The sequence below is a fragment of the Marmota marmota genome, unplaced genomic scaffold (genome assembly GCF_001458135.2).
Source record: "Marmota marmota marmota unplaced genomic scaffold, marMar, whole genome shotgun sequence".
Taxonomy (NCBI): Eukaryota; Metazoa; Chordata; class Mammalia; order Rodentia; family Sciuridae; genus Marmota; species Marmota marmota.
The window spans coordinates 4672160-4694371 of NW_026000221.1; the positions used below are offsets into that span (position 1 = coordinate 4672160).

Below are 22212 nucleotides of genomic sequence, written 5' to 3' on the forward strand. Positions count from 1 at the left end.
CAAGCTCAAGATCTATTCATGGCTCGACACTGCCTATTAGGTCCAAACTTCCCAGCATTATTTCCCACTGCTCTCTTCATTTCATCAACCCAAAGCACCAGGGGATTCTCTATCCCCAAGACACACTGCAGTGGGATCTTATTCGGATCAGATTCTGACTCAGTAGGTCTAGAGTGGGACCTAAGAGCTCATATTTCTAACAGAAACCCAGGTAATGCTTGTAGCTACTGGTTCATGAATCATGCTTAAAGTAATAAAGCCACACGTGACACACACACGGTATGGCACTTGTTCTCAGATAAATCTTGGAATTAAGACTGAGTCAACAAATCATCCTGACTTTCCTGGTACCTTGCCAGTTTTAGCACAAGTCACACATCCCAGGAGATTCCTCAGTTGTAGTCAAACTGTAACACTGGAGTTTAATACTCATGTGTAGATGTCACTTCCAAAGATTCCAACTTATAGGCATTGGGTATGGCCTGGGCATTGAGATGTTGCTAAAGCTCTCCAGGAGCTTCTAACGGACAGCCAAGTGTGAGAACCATTGCCCTACGCATTCAGAAAGGACTTGAGCTGCTCGCTAGCTCTCTCACTACTTAGCTGCTGAGCCTCTGTGTGCTGTGCACTGGTCTAGGCTCTAAAGTTCCATGGTAAACAAAACAAACCAGATCCTACTGTCATGGAGCTTATATCTACTGGAATAAGAGGCTCACCCCCAAATCCCTCAGGACTCAGGCATATTTATCCTCCTATCCAGCAGATAGAATGTGAAGTCTATCTCTGGATACATTCTTAGAGAGCGAGTTTTCTTTCAAAAGGTCACAAGACACATGAATATTTACACCGCATCCTACAAGACAGAAGCAGTTCTTGCTCAGGTGTATGTGCATGTGTTTTTCCGAGCAGTCAGGGAAGACTGGCTGGAACAGGCTCAGACTGCCAGCCTCAGTCAAGCTTCCCTAGGATTTCCCTACAGCTGCTGAAGTCTGCCCTCTGGATCAAAATAAGGATGAAGGCCAAAGTCCTACTCCATCTAGCTCTGCTCCCCTGGCCTACCCCCCATCAGAGGAACATATATGATTTCTAAAAAGAAATTTAGAAAAAAAATTATGGAGCAGAATAATTTGATGGCTGCTTAGTTTATGGACCCCTCCTCCTACCCCCAGCATCCACTCACACTAAAACAATCCCCTCGTCCTAGGCCCTTGCTCTCAGAGTGACTGAGAGCAGCCAGACTCCAGCTGTTCCCATCCACAAGGCTTGCCCAGAAAGACACAGTCTGCAGATCATTTGCTCTTTACTCTGGGCACCATGAAAGTCTTTAAATGATTTAGATTCTGGACCCTGACTTTCTCCCAAAACAGCTCTGTGCCCTCAGCTCTGCCTCTCATTACCTATAAGTGCACACGTAATGCCCCCACTCTTAGGACTTGTCCCTTCATGAGGGTAATCAATTGTCCTGGTTTTCCCAGGACTGCAGGGTTTCCCAAGACTCTCAGTGCTAAAACTGGGAGAATCAGTCCCCCCTTTATCATCCCTGCCCATGTGAGTAATCACCAAGGCCCCCACTACCAGTGTCTACTGTCAACAAGGAGGGCTCTGCCTCCTAACAGCTAAAAGTCCCCCTCACCACAGCTGAGTTTGAGAAAACCCGCTCCTTCTCCCCTCCTCCACTTGCCTATGTCCCCAGTGGAAAGCAATAAATTAGCTCCATGTCCTTGGTATTTTGTGGCTCACTGATTAATTCCTGGGGAAGAAAAAAAGATAAAAATCACCCTAGCCGGAGAGTTTCAGACATAAGTGAACACAGCCAGGATGCAAATCTAACCACTTCCCCCACCTCTATCCCCAGTAGGCAGTCACCAGCCCCCCAAGCAGCCATAAACTAGGAAACTCAATTAACCTGTGAGCTTGCTCAGCCTGGGTTTAGCTTGATCCCAAGACCAGATTAGTCTCTGCCTGCTGGTTAAATGGAGATCTATTAACCATTCTTGCCGAATACACACCAGGAATGGAAAGCCCTGTTCCAAGTTCCCAGATGACCTCCATGGCACACCCTGACCAAGCACCGGTGACAAAGCCTGCAGTTAAGACTGTAGGTCAACAAGTCATCATCCTGACTTTCCTGGGGCCTTGCCAGTTTTAACACAAGTCACACGTCTCAGGAGATGGCTCAGTTGTAGTCAAACTGCAACACTTGCCTGCCCTAGGCTGGGGTAACCAGGAAGTCCAAGGATACCTGAGAGTCCAGTCTACCCCCAGAGTCATGCACTCCCTGACAAGTCCCAGCAAGATCAAGCCAGCAACACACTCCCTCCCCTTTCTCTTCTTCTTCACCAGGAACACAGTAGCTTGAGGTGCTCAAATTCTCAGGTTGTCATGAGACAACCAGCCTGAGAAATACAATAATAAATGTTTCCTGAACACACTCCTTAGGTTACACTTTCAGGTTTTTTTTTTTTTTTTAAGAGAGAGAGAGAGGAGAATTTTTAAATATTTATTTTTTAGTTTTCAGTGGACACAACATCTTTATTTTATTTTTATGTGGTGCTGAGGATTGAACCCAGTGCCCCACACATGCCAGGCAAGCACGCTACTGCTTGAGCCACATCCCCAGCCCCTACACTTTCAGTTTTTAAAACATCCCTGGATACAGCTACCCACATAGCTTTCATTTTCCTTTCTGGTCACAAAACCCACTTACTGGGCAAAAATTGTGAGGCTTCCCACCTCTCCACAACACCCATCATGTTGGGTCCGCTCCCTCCAAAAGCATTCCTGAACAGGCTTCCTAAAATGAACAGGGCTTGTGGCTTCTCTGATTGCTCAAATCCCTCTCTTTGATCTTTCACTGCGATCAGCGGTGAGTCAAAGGCCCTTTTCTTTCTTCACTTCATACAAGAGGGCATGAAGAAAAGTCAAGAAAGTCAGAATGCTGAGGGGGATGATTCGGAGGCCAGGAGGTTCACCACTGCATCTTGAGGGTACAGTGGGGCCCAATTAGACAGAGCTCTGGGGTCTGGGCACAAACGCAAGGCAAATCGCCACCTAGCAAAATATCCATGAGGTGACTCTCGAGTTCCCTGCTTTGACATCAGGTGGCTTCCAGAGGATTTCCTCTTCTCTTGTCAAACACTTCTTCCTCGAGTGACAGCAGGAACAAGGTCATGAACATGAGACCAGCTCAGGCACTCAGCTTGGAGTGAGACTGCCCTGGTGGCATCACTAGTCAGTACTTCCTCTTCCTAGGGAGAGGAAGCTGGAACCACCCATAAAGATGGAGGAGTACCCCAAGTCAAAATGTTTCTTGCTCGCCTATTGCTGCCTCTGCATTATGTCTGGGAGGACGGGCACTCGAGTCGCCCTCAGCAAAGAGCCTTTGGGTTCCCCTTCAGCCTGCAAATGGTCAACCCTCCATTTTTCACGTGCAGGCCCAGTTTTGTTTTTTCTCTCCCTCGGATAACATGAAAACACAGCAGAGGATATCCCGTCACAGAGTTTGTTTCCTTTAGCAAAAACAAAAGGAAATGCCCTGCCTCAGAAAGCACCTACTGCTGTAACTACAGGGAGGCAGGGGCCAGGCACAGGGGGAGGTGACAGGGCCACCAGGGTCTCTAGGCCGGCCATGGAGTGGGCTGGCACAGAAACAGTGCTAAATTGAAACCTGTTGAGAGAAAGAAGAAAGAATGGAAGAGAGTAGGGGTGCACAGATGAACAGGACAGTGGACAGAACAGCACTGACATTACAAGGGTCACTTGGAATTTTGCCTTCTCCACTTACCAACCATGTAACTGAGGACAAATTACTTAACCTCTCTGTCTCTTCAACAGGAGAGTAAAGATAATAATGGTACTGCTTTAAATGCTTGTGAGGATCAAATGAGGCAATTCATTTAAACAGTGAACATAGTGCTTGGTACAAAGACAGTGCTCAGTTATCAGATTTTATTATGATTAATCATTATGAGCAGAAGCCAAGGTTCATTCATTTAGCAAAGATGTGAGCTCACCACAGCTGCAGAACATAGTAGGAGAGAGCCAGGTTCAGCTCCCCACTGCACCACTTATTCCCTCTGTGACTGTAGCAGGTCACTTCCCTCTCTGTGCATCAGCTCCTTCAACTGTATAAGATGGGTCATATTAGTTGTGACTTTCATCTACCTGGCTTATAATGAATATTAATAAGCATCAGTTAGGATTGTTGTGACCTCTGCCCCAGAAAGACAACTCAAAATCTCTCCAAGAAATTTGTAGCTTGGAAGAGACAAAGTGTGGCTCCCATGGTCATTAAACCAAGACCCAAATCTGACACAGTAAGAGCCCCTGGGACTTCATGCTCATCTCCTCAGTGCACAAATCCTCAACAAATTATGTCTCTGTAGACAATGGGTAAGCAGCTGCCTCAGCAGAAATGTAAGAGCATGATGAGGAATCTACATTTTGATCCGGACTCTCTCCTCAACCTTTCTTGTTTTGTTTTTCCTCAAGGTCATCCCTGACTTTACCATAGTTTAGAGTGAGGAAGAAAAGAAAAAGGAATAGTTTTACTATACATTGCACTGATTCCAAATGACAGTTCCCCTATAGTCCCACGTGGTGCCTCTCCACGGAGCCTTGCACATGCTGCCTCCCGCCCCACTCCACACTTATAGATGAAGACAGCAGGCCCTGGGGGTCACAGGCCAGTGGGTCACAGGTAGGTCTAGCCACTCAGGCTTCTTTCAAGATTCGGCCCAAATATTTGGTATTTCCTCAGTTAGATGTGACCTGACGGCCCTCATCAGGGCAGCAAAGACTGTCTCCTGCTTTCTGGGCAGCCCACCTTGACCCCCACCCCACCGTGCTGGAGGACACCCACTGTTCAGCCATCTGTTTCCACCTGCAGCCCAGCTGCTCCTTGGGAAGCAGCCTGTCATGGCACCCTCTTTGCCCACCCTGTCTGCTAGCACAGGGCAGGAGCTCAGAAGACATGTTTCGAATGACTGACCAAATAAAGGAGTAAGATGAGACTCTACAACAGGCCACAAGGAAGGAGAGGGACGGACACAGCCCCTTCCCCGGTGCCTTCTACAGCATGCTTCCCCTCCACCTAACTATTTAGCAGCTCCTTTAAAGGGCCTTTGCCTCAGAGCAGCAGCTGGCAGCTGCCCTTGGCCTCTGTCCTTGCCAAGCATTCCAGGCACACCCAGAGCAGGAGGTATCCCAAACTATCCTCTGCTTGGGACAATTCCCAGCCACTTCCAGGCCAGATCAGGTTAATCCGTAACTCCCATGCCTTATCATGGTGCCTACACCCTCTCTAGCTCTTCCCTTTCAGTCCTCATCAGCCCTCAGGCAGAGGAGAAATCAGGCAAATCCTTCTACACTTACGTGACTCCATGAGCACCTCCACATTTTAGATAACAATAGCCAACATTTATTGTTTACCATGTGTCAGGCACTGTTCTAAGTGCTTTACCTACATCAATACATTTAATCCTTACACTATAATTATGCCCATATTAGAGATAAAAACACTGAGGCACCGAGAGGTTAAGCAACTTGCTAGGGCCACACAGATAGAAAATGGCAAAGCTAGGATTTGAACACAGGCAGTCTATAACTCACTGACTATTGTGATTCCTGCTCTGCAGATGAGAAAACTGAATCCGTGAGACACAGTGGGGGTACTGGAGAAGCTCTGGTAGGAGATAGGCAACATGAATGCCTTCTCTGGCCAGAGGTCACAGAGCCAGGCCCTCACTTTATAGATGAGGAAACAGACATCCTGCAGGGGGAAAGCACCTGCTACTCCAGTCCCACCTCGCCCCTATTTCTACCAGTTGTCTGAGCTCATATCTTCACTTTCCCTCCCCACAAAGTACTTCACAGAGCAGTGATGAAGCCATTTTCTCCCAAGACCTCTGGCTGGGCTGGCTGCTTCTCTATCTTAAAATACTCATTTAAGCCAATTTAGAGAGAGACACCGGGTTAGATCAAAAAACATCACCTTATTACTTTACTACCAATTATTACCTCGTTACTTTTTACTTATTTATACCTTAGTTATTATTACTTATTACCTTACGACTATTATTACCTTATTGCTATTATTGCCTTATTACCTAAGCAGGCAATAACAATATAGAACAGAACGTCTTCTAATTATCCAAATTTGTAAATACTTTATACTCTACAGGGAAAAAGTTATTAAATAATGACGAATAGAGAAGAAAACAGGTTCTAATCATATAGCTCTATGACCTCCCCTCTAATCATCTGATACTAAAATTATTTTGCACTTACTGTTACTGGCCAAAACTCATTCAGCTGTCTGGACTCTCACTGAACCCAGCATATAACCACTGCACTGCCCATTCTACTCTGGACAGGAAAGACAAATAACAAAACAGGGTGGCTGTGCATTCCAGCACACATAAAATACACTTCCACTAAAAAAGGGAGGGGGAGGATTAAGCCAAATGGATATAGAAATTGTTATCACCCAGAAGATGATCTCAGGGGCCAGAGACAAGGCAGGCTCTGCAAGACTCAATGCATTGCACTTCAGATGCTCTGCTGACCTTCACCCTGACCCCGGTGAGCATGCTTCATCACACGGACCTAACACCCAACTCATGCTATAGCCCCAGCTTAAAGCTTATGTCCTGAAACCAACTTTCCAAGATCCCCTCCTCCATCCAAATGCAGCTCCCTGATTCTCTCTCACTGGGACATGTTCTTTTCCTTCAAAGGACTTATCACAATTTGTGCACAGACATTATTGGTGTGCTTCGTTGCTGAATGCCTTCTTCACCCTTGAACTGCAAACTCCCTAAGGGCAGGCAATAGGATCAGCCCTGTTCATTGCTGTTACCACAGGAGCTAAACAAAATGCATGGCAGATAATGGGAACTCAAACATTTGGATTGAACTGAGAGAATAAACAATTTTCAATTCAGCCTCTCAAATACATAGATCTTGGAATACGGGGTGATATTCTGGAAAAGGGAAATAGGTATTTTTTATTTTTGTCACTACAGAGGTTTCAGCTTCAAGTAAATATGAAGTTTTATGCTAAAAAAAAAAAAAAAACAGAAAAATCTTTCCTATGAGATGGAAGATGACCTGGAGATAAGAGAGGTCACCCAAACTTCTGATTCTTCCTTCATGAGATACTGAATCAACATGAATTAAAAATTCTTCACTCCCAAAGGCTGGGATTGTGGCTCAATGTGGCTTGTAGAGCGCTTGCCTAGCACATGTGAGGCACTGGGTTCAATCCTCAGCACCACATATAAATAAATAAACAAAGGTATTGTGTCCAACTACAAAAAAAAAAAAAAAAACACTTTAAAAATTCTTCACTCCCAGAGCCCAGAGTTATCCTGGCTTAGTGGTTAAGAACATGGCTGCCCATGCCAGCCAGGCAGGAGTTTAGGGGCCAGCTGGCCCACCTACTGGCCATATGACCCAGGAAGGCACCTAGTCTCTCTGCGGTATTGGTTTCTTCTTCAGTGACCCCTGAGTTGTGAGGGTTAAATGAAACAATGCTAGAAAAAGGCAGGTCCCAAGCATGCAATTCACTGATAGGCTCACCTGCACATTCTCTTCGGTCACCTCAATTTCTGCAGTATAGATGTAATCAATCAGCTTCCTAAGCGTATGCCCATCCACATCCTTGATTTCAATCTTCTTGGCTTTACTCTCAGACATGTCACCTGCAGTTCACAACAAGAACAAAAAGGACACAAATCTAGCACCTATGGTATCGTTAACTTCTAAGAGGCCTCCTGCCTTGTCATGGAAATAGGAAAACAGGGCCTGAGCTCTTCGAAGCAGAAGGAACTGAGGCAGAGATTGTAAGCCACTGATGGGAAGGCCACATAGCCTTGAGTCTCTGACCACCCACAAACCCCTTCTTAAGCATCCCCTACTTTTAGTGTGAAGGCAAATCAATGTGCAGTAGCTCATTCAACCAATGTTTACTATAAACTTGTGCACATAGGGCCATGAACAAAACCTGCACCTGTGCTCCAAGAGCACAGGTTCTAGTAAGAGATACATAAAAAGATTTATAAAAGAATAAGAACTTGGGGCTGAGGTGGTGGCTCAGTGGTAGAGTGCTTGCTTAGCACATGTGAGGCCCTGGGTTCAATCCTCAGCACCACATAAAAATAAATAAATAAATAAAGGTATTGTGTTCTACAACTAAATTAAAAAAAAAAAAGAATAAGAACTCAGCAAAGGTAAGTACAAAGTACCAAAATGACAAGAAAAAAATAACACTTGTTGAGTGCTAATGAAACCCTACTTTAAATTGTTGCCTCCTTCAATCCACAGAACCACCTACTGGGCTTATTAATATTATCCCCATTTTACACGAAAAGAAAATGAGACACAGGAGGGAAGGTAGTTCATCTTGCCCTTGGTCACACATGTAGGAAGGGACCAGGATGGGGTGAACACCAGGGAGTCTGATTTAAGAGCCCACATTTATAACCACTATGCTATCCTAAATCCCAGAAATATGGAGAGAGTGCAACAAACCCCACCTGGGAACTCCAGAGAGGCAGTAGGGGATCACAATTGAGCTGGGCATTAGAGGATAAGGAGGAGTTCCACAGGCAGCCATGGTGAGGAAGGATGAGTAGGATATGGGACCCATATGTGTACAGGGAAGAAAATACCAGAAGGATACATCTGGGGAATGGTGAGAAGCTGCTGTGGCTGCACACGGGTCATGGTGCGAAGAAGGAAGCTCAAGAGGTGGTTGAGGGCAGGACTTGCAGAGCCCTACAAGTTGTGCAAATGAACTTGGACTTCATCCAGAGGCCAGCACCACTGAGAGGTTTTAAACAGGGGAATGACATCAACAGATGGCTATTTCTGAATGAAATTTTGGAAGCAGGGAGGAAGCTGGATCGACCCAGGGAGAACAGTTGGGAGGCCCTGATAATAAAACAAGAAATAAAGGATACAGGGCTATGAACGAGGGTTGTAGCAGCAGCAGCACATTCCTGCCTGCACTATAAAGACAGCACTTAGGTTTCCCTAGTGCCAGTTTCCTCCAGCAAGTGCTGATTTCAGAAGGAAACAGACAGCACATGAAATAAAGGACAACCTGACTGCAAAAAACAAGTCATTCAGAAGCCCTAACATGAGTGGTAAAACAGCCTGGGCAGTTGTTTTCAACCAATGTTTACTGTGGAATTCAAGGAACTGAAGCCAAGAAAATAAAGTACAGTACAGCATGTGGGTTGCAGACACCCACCTCCAAGCTGCTCGGACTGCACACGGTTCCTCTGACACAGTTCTAGATATGAGTGACTCTGGAACAGGGAGGCAAGTGGACAGCAGGAGTGATTTCCAAATCCTGCCCACTGCCTTCACTGCCAGACCAGGAGGACCAGAGACCCTCTTTCTACTTTGTTCTCTCTTCTCTAACTGCTATGGAAACCAGTGAAAAAGGTCCCAGCACAATGAGCCCTGGTGCAGGATGAAGAGGAAACAGGAAAAGATGGTAGATTCCTCCTACACCCATAAGCTAGGTTTGCAATCTCTCAAATTTATGCTGAGACACACAAACAAAAACAAGCATAGACAAAGAAATCAGTGGTTAAATTCTCACTCTCTCTCTCTCTCTCTCAACAGCTAATAAGAAGTTCATTAAAGGGCTGGGGTTGTGGCTCAGTGGTAGAGCACTCACCTAGCATGTGTGAGACCCTGGGTTTAATCCTCAGCACCACATAAAAATAAATAGATAAATAAAGGTATTGTGTCCATCTACAACTTAAAAAAAAAAAGTAGTTCATTAAAGAGGGTCCAATTGGTAAATATACTGCAAAAGATAATCAAAAAGAGCTAATTCTTGGTTTAAGATCTTAGACTTAAAAAATGATACTGAAAAAAAGCAGCAGGCTGACTATAAGAACCAAGAGGCTGGGAAGCCCTCCTATAAGAGTGCTACTGGAACCTGGGCTGATTGTTTTCTGGGGTGGAATTTGTGCTTGGGGGTCAGGTTAGGGGTTTATAACTTTGAGGTAAACAAAGGGAAACTCCTGAAATTGTATAAAATATTTGTATACATACACAAAGGTATTTTGTTTTTTTCTGAAAGGAAGATGGATCATTTAAAATTTTTTTTGTTTTTTTTTAGTTGTACATGGTCTCAATGCCTTTATTTGTTTTTATGTGGTGCTAGGATCAAACCCAGTGCCTCACACTTGCGAGGCAAGTACTCTATCTCTGAGTTACAACTCCAGCCCAAGACAGATCATTTTTACCAGACTCTTAACAGGTTTTCATACTCCACAAAAGATTAGCACTCTGTTTTCTGAACAGTGGGACTTACATGGACTTTTTCTTGCTTCTTTGCATAACTCTGAAATTTTTCATTTTCTACATTAAGCATCTAAAATTTTGAAAGCTGCCCAAAAAAATGACACCATAAAAGAAAAACTAGGGATTTGAATGATAGTTATCTTCTAAGAAAGCTCTCTTAGAGACTGGTATAGGTCACACAGACTTATAGAATCCAATATTATTGTTTCTTGTGAATCAGCAAAAACAATTACACCAAATTAAGATTTCAGTTTAAACAGGCCCTAAAAATGGGAATAGTTATAGTCACTACTGTGTACCATCCCCTCTACTAAGGGTTCATGCACATTATTTCATTGAATTCTCCCAACAAACCCTGAAGGTGGATGATAATTGCTGCCACTTGACAAATTATAGAACTGGCACTTTAAGATGTATTTGCATGTAGATAGTAGGGAGCAGGGCTGGGATTGGAAGTCGGGCCTAACTCTGTATCCTGAGTCATTTCTAATAACCCCTCTATAATTTAAATATGACCCTAACCATGACCTTAATAAACATATTCCCAAATTCAAAGCATCGTTCCAAATTCTGGAGACAAGGTAGCACTTAATATATTTCAATCAAGAACCTAAAGGGCCAGGACCTTGCCAGGCTTATTAGTAAAGATATCCTCAACATGTAATAAAGTGTTTGGCATAAAATAAGCACTCAGAAAATTATTGTTGGAGTCAGAGGAAAAAAAAGTAAGAAGGGAGGTTTTCTCTTGACATCTCAAGTCCATGGGCTTCAATACCTCCTGAGGGGTAGAAACCATCAAGGGCTTGATCATTTTTGCTTCTTCACCCACATCTAACAGTTTGACAAAATATTTCTAGAAAAGAGAACATGCATTCCATAAGTTTTTTCCATCTCTAACGTTAATACAAGAGCCCTGCTCTGCTAGTTCTTCACAAGGGGCCCTAGCAGCTATCTCAGGATCTGAACTTTCAAAGATGTACATCAGCTGCATATCCTTTTAGCACTTGCCATCTTCCACTTATTGTATGTAAATATACATGTTCTCTAAATCATTTTCTCCAAACAGAACAAGATCCACTCAGGGTAAGACTGGTTCATTCATTCAGCAAGCATATATCAAATGTGCCTCCGTGAGCTAAGCACTATGCTAGGCCCAGAGGACACAAAGATGACCAAGTCCTCACCCTGCCCTCATGAACCTGTCTAGCAGAGAAGAGACAAGTACTCAACAACTACAAAGAGTGTCAAATGCAAGAATAGGAGATTCTGCTTGAAAAGTTCTTCAGTAAGGGATTCCTGCATCCTAAAGCTGTGTGCAAAGTGATAAGCACACGGGAGCACATGCCTGCTTTTCTAGGGAGAATCCATTGTTCTCATTGGATTGATTCACAGTGGTTAAGAACAACTGCTCTGGAGGAGTGACAATTATTCAGGAGAGAAGTGAGAATGAGGGAAAAGCACTCCTAAGAGAATAGTATATGGAAAGGTCTGGAAGTAAGAAAGAACAAGGCCTGCTGGGAGCCATAAGAAGTTCAGTTTAGCTGGAGCACAGCTTGCAAAAGGAGGGAGAGTGAAACAAAGCTGGAGACAGAAGCAGGGTCTGGACCAACTGAGGGTCCTGCAGCCCATGCTAAGGAGTTCAGACTTCATCTCAAAGGTAACTGGAAGCCCCTGACAGGTTTTAGGAGGTGAGGGATATATCAGATTGCTATTTGAGGGAGACTACTATAACTACATGTGGAAAATGAGTTGGGATGGACAAACAGAAATGGAAGCAGGTTAAACAACTGGAAGACTGCGGAAGAATATCAAGTAGAAGATGCTATGGCCTGGTCTAAGGGACAGTGTCTTAAATTTCTTTAAATTCTTGGACCCTACCTTAGGGTCCTCTAAGAACCAAAGAGATCCCAGGAGAGCAAATAATTCCACACCTATCAAGATGAATGCTACAGTCATGTATAACTAAAAAGAACCAATTAAAAAAATTCCACACCTCTATCAGGTACAAGTGTTCAAGTCTTAATCCTAGATCCTAGCAAGCATACCATGTGTACAACTGAGATCTTTATAGGTGAAAATTTGCCAAAGAGGAGCAAGAAGGAAGAGGCTCAACTTGAGGAGTAAAAGGAAAAAATATTTTACCATCACAGAAAATTCAAGAAATCTAGAGGAAAAAAAATCACTGACTCATCATCTAGGTCACTGGTATAAACTCAATGCTATTATTAAATAAATGAAGCCCTGAGAATGGGAAAACAATGGTAGATTGGCTGGCAGGTCTCTCTAAAGAACCAAAGCTAAGCCACCAGCCCCCCTACAAAACTGGATGTCCTCAAAGAGAAGAAAAAGGTGCACTCAAGAGTTCTTACATTATAGAATTCTTTCTCATTCCCAATTTGGCTCCTCTATGCTGCAATTTCTAATCTTGTATGGTAGGTAGAAAGAAAACAGGCGAACCTTATCTTTTGCACAATGATCCTTCACGTATGTTAAAATGATATTGAACTGTCTTCTCCCTAATCCTCATCCATCTATGTCCTAATCTCTGAGTTTGGATAGAGCTGAGCATTAAGGCCTATGTCAAGTGTTAATCTCACATATGAGAAAGAAATGCTCTGCCCTCTCCTTGCATCCAAGCCAATTCTCCTGCAAATCAGAGGTCTGGACCATTTGACTGCACAAGTCTGACCTCTGTTTCCTGTGAAATAAGGACATTCCCTGCCCTGCCTTATTTTCTGGGCTAAATGAGACAAAGAGAGAAAGTTGGGACAGCAGGATCCTGCAGAGCCACAGTGGTAGGTATCACCTCATCACCCACCTTCCTTGGAATCTCAGACCTCCTCCACCTGCCCAGGTCTCTCTGCCCAGCTAGTGGCAGAAGGAAACACCTATGTAGCCACATAAACATTTCATATGAATCCTAAACACCATCAGGATGGTGAGTTTCATAGCTACCCCTTAAAATGTATAAGTGCTTTGGAAATGATGAATTGCTCTACAAATAAGAGTAAACTGCATAAAGTACCTATTCTGTGCTGGGTGCCTTAAACCCATTACCTATATTTGCTCTCTGGCTATTCTTACTCCAGTCTCACAGATAAGAAAACTGAGGACCAAAGAGGGTGAGTGAGTTCCTCGGTTCAGTGCTGAGAATAGAATTGGAAGCCAGGTCATTGTGGCTCCAAAGCCCTCTCCAAGATACCATGCTATCTCCCAAAGCAAGGTGGCATCAGCACTTTAGTGTTAAATCCTTAGCAAAAAGGCCTCTATATCACTTCCTGTTAACATTCATAAAACATTCCTTAGCAATAGTGACCTCCCATGATGATGTGTATTTTAAGGCTGAGCTCTAAGCTCACACAAGTCTACCCTAAGCCATCTCAGTCAAACCAGGTGCAACTTAATGGGGAGATGCTGAAGATAAATGGCAGTCTCCATTCCTAGGCAATAAAAAGGCCTCTGTGGAACCACAATCCAAATCACTGCTTAAAAAGCCATTTCTACATCAAGACAATGATATGGTAGATACCTTATTATTATCTAATAATAAGTTACATTATTAGACATAACTATTGTATTGTATTTCTCAGTCCCCATTCTGAGTCTTCTAAGCCAGAAAAGGATGTCTGACTTTGATGTGATATTTCAAGGATAGGAAGAAGAAACCCTACATCATTGTCATTTGTTCAAAGGTGACTGACTCAAGAAGATAGTCACATGGAAGGTGAGGCCATTAGTTATTATTGGAGTACCACATTACTCTGGTACCTCCAGCATTTAATGAAATATTCTGTCCAATCTCTGACTCAATAGAGGCAAAGCTCTCAGAAACCAGAGTCTATCTTCTACTTCTACTACCTCCAGGCCCTAAGAAAGGACTCGGCTCCCTAGTTCTCCTTCCCTCTATGCCCTGTTGTCTATCTTAGATTTTGCTGAATTCCCTATGATATGAGGTTCTTTAAAGGCACTGACAAACCACACAATCACCCAGGACACAGGCACAGGCCATGATCTGGGGCCTGGGAGGGTCTGGCAGGCAGAAAGGGTAAAACAAATGTTCTATGGAATAAGTGCATGCCTAGGGATAACAGAGCCAGGCCCTTGTTGTTCTACTTTGTGAATGACTGGTGTCCACTCGAATTCTAACCCCCTTGCCTCTAAAACCCCAGCACACTCCTGACCTCTTCTCCCTATTTCTACTCATATGTTCAAAGGAATGAGTTGAACATCAGGCTAAATCTAATATAAACTGGATCATGACTCATTGAAATCAATACTGTATATGGTACAAAAGAATCAGAAGAGTGTGGGACATAACACTCCCAGGTCTTCATGTGGGATTAACCCCAAACATCTTTGAGCCTTAATAATGGATGTAAGACCCTGAAACCCGATATTCTTTAGACCTTAGTTCCTTTAACACCAAAAAATGGGGATGACATGTCAGAGACTAGTATGGAGTGCAAATACTATAGTGCATAGAGAGCCCAGAGTAAAAGGCATGATAAAATTGACTAGTCCAGTAGCCAGGTGCAGTGGTGCATGCCTGTAATCCCAGCAGCTCAGGAGGCTGAGGCAGGAGGATTGTGAGTTCAAGGCCAGCCTCAACAACTTAACAAGGCCCTAAGCAACTCAGGGGTCTCTAAATAGAATATAAAAAAGGGCTAAAGAGGGCTGGGATTGCAGCCCAGTGGTAGAGCACTTGCCTAGCATGTTTGAGGCACTGAGTTCGATTCTCAGCACTACATATAAATAAATAAACTAAATAAAGGTCCATAATCAAAAAAAAAAAAAAAAGGTGGGGGAGACTGAAGATATGACTCAGTCAATATGATAAGAATCAGTTCAATCTCTGGTAAGAAAAAAAATATTGACTAGCCCATTCTATAGGAAAATTGCATCCCCTGGAATGGAGATACTAGATGGGGAGAGTGGAAAAGCTGTAAGTATTCCATACTTACAGGACAAAGGTAGGCAGCATACACACTACCCATGTTATCCTGAAAGGAACGGAGGGCAGGTAAGGTGACTGCCCATCTCAGATCTTCTTACACACTGGCTGGATTTGAACACTCTCTGGAGAGGCACTCAGTTTCACCATTTGTATTCCATGTGGACAGGACATGGTCAAGGAGTGTGGAGCTGGTATTTGGAACCACCACAGGAAATTTGGACAACATGAACTCAAAGGACAAAAAATATACACATAAAAACACCTAAGCCTGACTAAAAGATCAAAATCATACAACTTAGTTAGAATAAAACCATGTGTATTTTCTTTGGGCCCTAAACATGCTGATGGAAATAGATTTAACAAGAGTCGGCTGGGCCTTTTCACAATGAACTTTATGCATTCCAAAGCCAAATCTGATAATTAGAACAAAATTTTGCAATGTTTTTCATATCTATTTAATACCAAATTTTAAGCAAAGCCAAGGGGCCTCAAGAATATACAAATCTCATTTAGTGCTGATGGGAGTACAGGCTGGAACAGCTGAAGGGCAGGTGACACATCTTACAGCTCTTCAAATATGCATGGCCTTTAACCAAGTATTTCCTGTTCTAGGGATCTATTATAAGGAAATAATCAAAATGAAGATTAAGATGCAAGGATGCCCATTAGAGCATTATTTACAATAGGAAAATATTAAGATTATAATTTCCAACAAATGAAGAGATGAATTTTCTATTAGGATACACATGATGGAATCTTACAAAGTCATTGAAATTAGGATGGGAAGACATTCATAATATAATGCCAATTTCAATTAAACATTTTTATTAATCACATATTGCATGGAAGACTACAGTAGGCAATAAAGTTGCATCCGTTAAGAAAGTACAATTCTTAGCCTCATAGAGCTTATAATTGATCAGGGAAATCAGATATTGAGATTAGTAATAATACTAGAGAGTAGTAGTATAAGGTACATTGGAAGTAAGTAACAAAGGGATTTAACCTAGTCTGAGGGGTCATGGAAGGCCCTCCTGAGGAAGGGATGCTTGTGGGGTAATGAAAGACAAATAGGAGCTACATGGGCAAAGAGGCAAGAAAAACACTTGGAAAATGAATAGCAATTTTAAAAATTATACCTATCAAAAAAGACATTTCAACTGTACATGTAAAATGAACTTACTTATATTGAAAAATGATTTTGTATATGCATTTTATAAATATAAAATATGAAAGGATATAAACCATAATCTTACCTAGGAGATGTAATACATGTAATTTTTTATTTATTTATTTTTACTTTTGCTTGCTAACATTTTCTGATCTTTTCCTGTAATCTACATATGTGGATAGTGTTTTCAAGGATGGGCAAATGGATGGATGGGTGGAAGGATGAATGAGTGGATGGAACAATGGATGGTAACCAGACCCGAGGGAAGGATTGAGCTGGGCATTATATGAGACTAGCTTTCTTCTCTTGCAGTCTCCCTTCAATTACTAGAATCCAAGACCTGCTCCAGAAGCATGTGTTCTCCCAATTTCTAAAATCACTTTATCTTTTCTAAGGCATTTCATCTACCCTAGAAACAAGTTCATCAGTCAAAAGCAAAGCCAACACTACAATTCACTGCAATTCCAAACAGGTTTCTCTCAATACTGGACTTTCAAACCACACACACACAAAAAGAGCTATATTGGCATAGCTATTCATTAATGTTTCACCTAAATAACTGTTGGCGACAAGACAAATTATTTTAGAAAGAGATGGATGAAGGAAAGGGGTAAAAAGGAAATAAAAACGTTGAAACTGAGATTGTGATCATTCCAAAGAGAGTGTTACACCAGGAAACAGACCAGAGAAATAGAATGCAGAGTGATGGTCACTACATTCAGAGCAGGAAAATGGTTCTTGGAAAACATGAGATAGGCACACCTGACCAAGTCAGAGGGTCCTTTGAGCTCTGATGGCCTCCTTCTATCAGCAGTGATTTATACAGCACTGCATGTATCTGATTCAGGGGAGGTGCTATGAGGAACTACAGATGGGAAGCCTGTGGATTTCAAGAAATTCAGCCCAGAGTTTTAAGTGTAAAATGTGATCCTTTCCTACATGTTCCCAGGAAGCGGATCCCTGGGGAGTTGGCAAAGGTGCTGAAACTATGCTAGATTTTGATCATTCTTATGTCTCAATACCAATCCCCACCATCATTTCTTCAAATCTATTCCATACCTCTATAAAGGCTAGAGGAGACCCCAGGTGCTTGCCCGGAAGGAAAGGCTAGGGAAGAACAAGATGTGGGTCCAATGATAGAGCACTAGGCCAGGTGTCAAGAATCCAAGTCCCATTCATTCACTGTATGACATTGGGCAAGTCCCTTCCCCTCACTCAGCCTCAGTGTCCCTCATGCAAAATGGGAGACCAGAAGGCCTGGCAATGAACCTAGGACTGCACTGTTAACAAGCTCCCTAATTTTGGTGCATGCTGAAGCTTGAGAACTAATGGACTACACGATTCCACCTCTCTTCCTCGTAGTGGTCAAGGGTCTACATGTCCAGCTGGCTTGGTTGAGACTTTGATTCCAGAAGTTCTCTATGGTACAAAGCTGAGAAAGGGAAACTCCTCACAGTAAGCTTCACAACCTTCTCATTCCTCCCTCCCCTTGTGCCACCACTATCAATGTCCTCCCAGGGGGGCAGCAGCCCCACACCATAGGTTATTGTGTGCCCCTCACCATACCTGTGAACATCGCACAGAAGTAGGGACTGCAGGCTGCCAGGACCACACGGTGGGCTTCTATTTCCACATCTTCTGCCACAATCATCACGTCACACAACAGCTGCTTACTGCAAGACACCAGTGAAGGGACAGGATGGATCACAGCACGAACACCTACCCACATCATACCAGGATATTGTTTTCTCCCACCCAGACTTCACACTGGTTTGCCACATGAAGTAGCCATAGAAATTTGCCCTATCTTGAGTTAAGCAAAGGGATGGGCTCCTTCATTCAAGTATTTGATAAATCTTCCACAAAAGATATCCAACTACTCTGTGGCTGTAAGTCAGGCTGCTTCATTGATCTTCACTCTCTGTTCCCAATACCATCAGCTCTGACTGAGAATTAGGGGGACAAAGGCTCAGAAAGCAGTGGCAGTACCTCAGGCTGCTAGTGAATGACTGAATGCTGAGGTACACGAGCACACCACCAAGTGTGCCACCAGCAAGACTGAGTGCTAACAACTCCCAGAGGGTTCACCCACATGCAAAACTGTAAGAGGCAAGCCAGATTCCAGCATGTCTCTTCACATCCAGATTTAACACTATAACCAAGAGCCCTCTACCTGCACACACATAACTGAAGACCCTTTGCAAGCTCCAATCACTACAACTGTCAAGGTAAAGCTTTACCCTGCATTTTTCTGGATAAGTGAATGAATAAATGGGAATCAACTCATATTCATAGACAGATGGATATTTAAAGATTGACAGGGAGCCATAAGACCCTGTCAAACCAAGAATTTTTCCTTTATCAGCCTTCCAAGTTGTTATCATGTCTATAATTAATATAATGGATAACATTTATTGAGTTGTATGTGCCAGGAACTGTTCTAAGCATTTTTAACACATATTAGTTCATTTATTCCTCTCTACAACATGATGACATGGGGCTAATTGTTATTTTCCACATAAAAAATGAGGACACTGAGGCCCAGAGAAATTAAGTAACTTTCCCAAGGTCCCACAGAAAGGGAGTATAGAAAGTGGAGACAGCATTTTCATGCACATATCTCAGCCCTAGAACTCATTCTATGGTACCTAATCCTACTAGTGCCTCCTTTAGATGAAAGCACTACAGATAGGAGGGAAGACCAGGACAACAAACACATCTCAACCATGATTCACTGGTAGTGGTTGTTTAGCACACATATACTGGTACAAAAAATCTAAAGTCATGTCTGGGTTTTATGTGAGGATGCTGAAACCAGTTAATGAGTCTGCCATGCTTGGCAGATGGAAGAGAAACTACATATTTGCCATCTCAGGTCTAGTACATTAAGCCACTGTCAACTATTAAGACAGGTTCACTTAGAGAATTGTGATCATAAAGCCTGAGACAGCTGGAGCTGCAATGCCCTGAGAGGTCGTGTGGTCTATGAAGCCCAGAGAAGTGAAGAGATGCCTGAGAAGGCCAATTCTCGACTCCAGAAATAGTGCTTTTCCCACTCGACCATGATGCCTCACAAGTGGCTGACACTCAGAATGGGAAAAGACAGAAAACAATGGGCTTCCAACACAACAGGTGGTCAGGAAATGTTCACCACATGGCGTAAAGTACCAGTGGTAGGCTTCTATGAAGGTAAGACCTGCAGGAACCAAGAGGTAAAACCTAGGAGTTGGGACCTCACCCCACAGTGGGCAGCAGACCTCACACACCAACCTTATCAGAATACATCAGCACAAACAGGAACACAACTGATGCTGCCCCTATGAGAACATGAACAAATAAGCTTGCCACAGCTTTCGCACCTGTCTTAGTAGCCCTTAGGACACATACCACAGAAATAAAACGGAGTGGCAGAAAGTCACCTGAGAACAGGCTGTTTTTAAGTCTGGTCAAAACTATTGTAAAAACTATATACCCAACATGAATAGACAAACCTTGGATACTTTCACTTCTATTAAGGATTTTAGGAGACTTTAGTTACTGCTATTTATAGTTGCTATAGTTACTTCTATTTATGAATAATAATAATTTTTTAGATACCAATATTTTAAAGAGAAACAAAAAAGAGTCAAATTTTCAGTGCTAGAAGCAAACAAGCAAATGTCAGAATGAAATTTATTGCATATATCCAAAAAGGCTGATAATTTGTGAACAAATGAGAAAGAGATAAGAAGGAATGGGGAATAGAGATGATCCAGTTAAATAAATGAAAGAGAGCAGTTCCAACAGGTGGAAAACAAAACTCAAGGCCAAATAAATCTACCTGGGTAAATGGTCAAGAGAAATTTGCCGAAAAGTCAAGGTAAGCTTTCCCTGAAGGTAGGGAAAAGGCAGTACCAAAGCACTACAAGGCTCACAAGCAGTTCTGTTTCACTTATCAAAAATCCTATGGATTCCTTTCATTTTTTTCTGAGCTATGATACTACTCCAAAGAACAATCTTAAGGAGAGAAAAGTGGACTATATGCTTTACCATTTGTAGAAAAGTATAGTGTAGCTGTTAGGAAGGTGCTCAGGTATTAGAATTGAACTAACTGAAATTCAAGCCTCTGTCCCACTGCTCTCTAGCATAGGAGAGTTACACCATCTCCAGAGTATCACAGAATTGAGATATATCATAAAAGACATAATGCACAGTACTAACAGTCAATACTTGGCAAATATTAGTTTATTCTTTTTCTTCTTTATTCCCACAAGGTATTTTCTTTAAGAATAGAAGTTTTGGACATGATAAATGTGAGTTGTCTATTGGGCATCTAAGTAGGGTTATCAAGTAAGCAGATCTGGAGTCCAAAGATGGGAGATGGGTAAGAGGATGAAGGCCAAGCACAGTGAAGTGATGCATGCCTACAGTCCAGGCTACTAAGGAGTCTGAGTCATGAGGATCACAAGTATGAGGACAGCCTGGGCAATAGAGTAAGACCCTGATTCTATTTTTGAAAAAGTATGCGTGTGCACATGTGTTTGGGTGTGTGTGTGTGTGTGTGTGTGTGTGTGTGTGTATGGGGGGACAGCCAGCAAAAAAGACAATGTAGAACGAGCATAAAGATAACTATACATATCAAAAGAACAGAATTGAGAGTCCAGAAATTGATTTTGATTCTTTTACAAGGGCACCAAGAACTTTAACTGGGAAATGGGCTGGGATAATTGGTTATCAATAGGTAAAAGAATCAAGTTGGATCCCTACCGCCTACTATATGTAAGAATTAATTTACAATGATCAAAGACCTAAGTGTAAGAGCTACAACTATAAAGCTCTTAGGAAAAAAACACAGGAGTAAAGCCCATGATTTCAGGAAAGGCAATGTTTTCTTAAATGACACCAAAAACAAACAACAAAGAAAAAAATGACAGACATCTAAGTTTAAAACATTTGTACTTTTCAAAGGACACCATCAGGAATACAAGAAGCCAATTCACAAAATGAGAACAACTTTTTACAAATCATCTATCTGATACTGGGGTTTTATCTAGAACACAAAAATCCAAACTCTGGGAACTCAATAAAAAACATAAAAATAATCCAATTTTTTTTAGGAAATTGAGCAATGGAGCTGAATAGACTTTTCTCAAAATAAGATATAGAAATTGTTCATATGCACATTAACTCATTTTCAATATCATGAGTCACCAAAGAAACGCAAATCAAAACAATAATAAGATATCATCTCACACCCACTAGGATGGCTATAATAAAAAAAAAACAGATAATAATGAGTGTTAAGAGAGGAATTGGAGAAATTAAAATCTTCATTCACTGCTTATGAAATGGAAATGGTACAGCTGTTTTGGAAAGTAGTCTGGCATTTCCTGCAAAGGTTAAACATAACCATATGACCCCGTAAATCCCTCTCCTAAATATATACTCCAGAGAAATGAAAACATATATCCACACAGAAACATGTACGTGAATGTTTGAAGAAGAATTATTCAATATTGCCAAAAGTGCTGTGTCTATATAATGAAATATTATTCAGCAATAAAAAGGAATAAGAGCTGAGATATGCTACAACATGGATGAACCCTAAAAATCATTATGCTCAGTGAAAGGAAGGTAAACATAAAAGACTACATGTGGAATGATTCTAAAATAGGTCAATCTATAGAGACAGAAAGTAGACTAGTAGTTGCCTGGAGCTAAAGTGGGAAAGGGATGAAGACAGGGGAAGAAGTGGGAGTGGGTAACTACTAAAGTACACTGG

General features: G+C 42.3%; 1 protein-coding gene across 4 annotated transcripts in view; it reads right to left on the reverse strand.

The window, feature by feature from the left end:
- Nucleotides 1-22212, reverse strand: part of Klhl3 (kelch like family member 3) — a 107129-nt gene that overhangs the window by 64218 nt on the left and 20699 nt on the right. For 2 of the 4 annotated variants that reach the window (XM_015488591.2, XM_048792276.1), the window contains one exon: nt 7582-7703. In XM_015488591.2, the coding sequence (XP_015344077.2) occupies nt 7582-7703 (122 nt within the window). Of the gene's footprint in view, nt 1-4013; nt 4108-7581; nt 7704-18017; nt 18125-22212 lie in introns of those variants that run through there. The other 2 variants (XM_048792275.1, XM_048792277.1) reach the window with 2 other exon arrangements.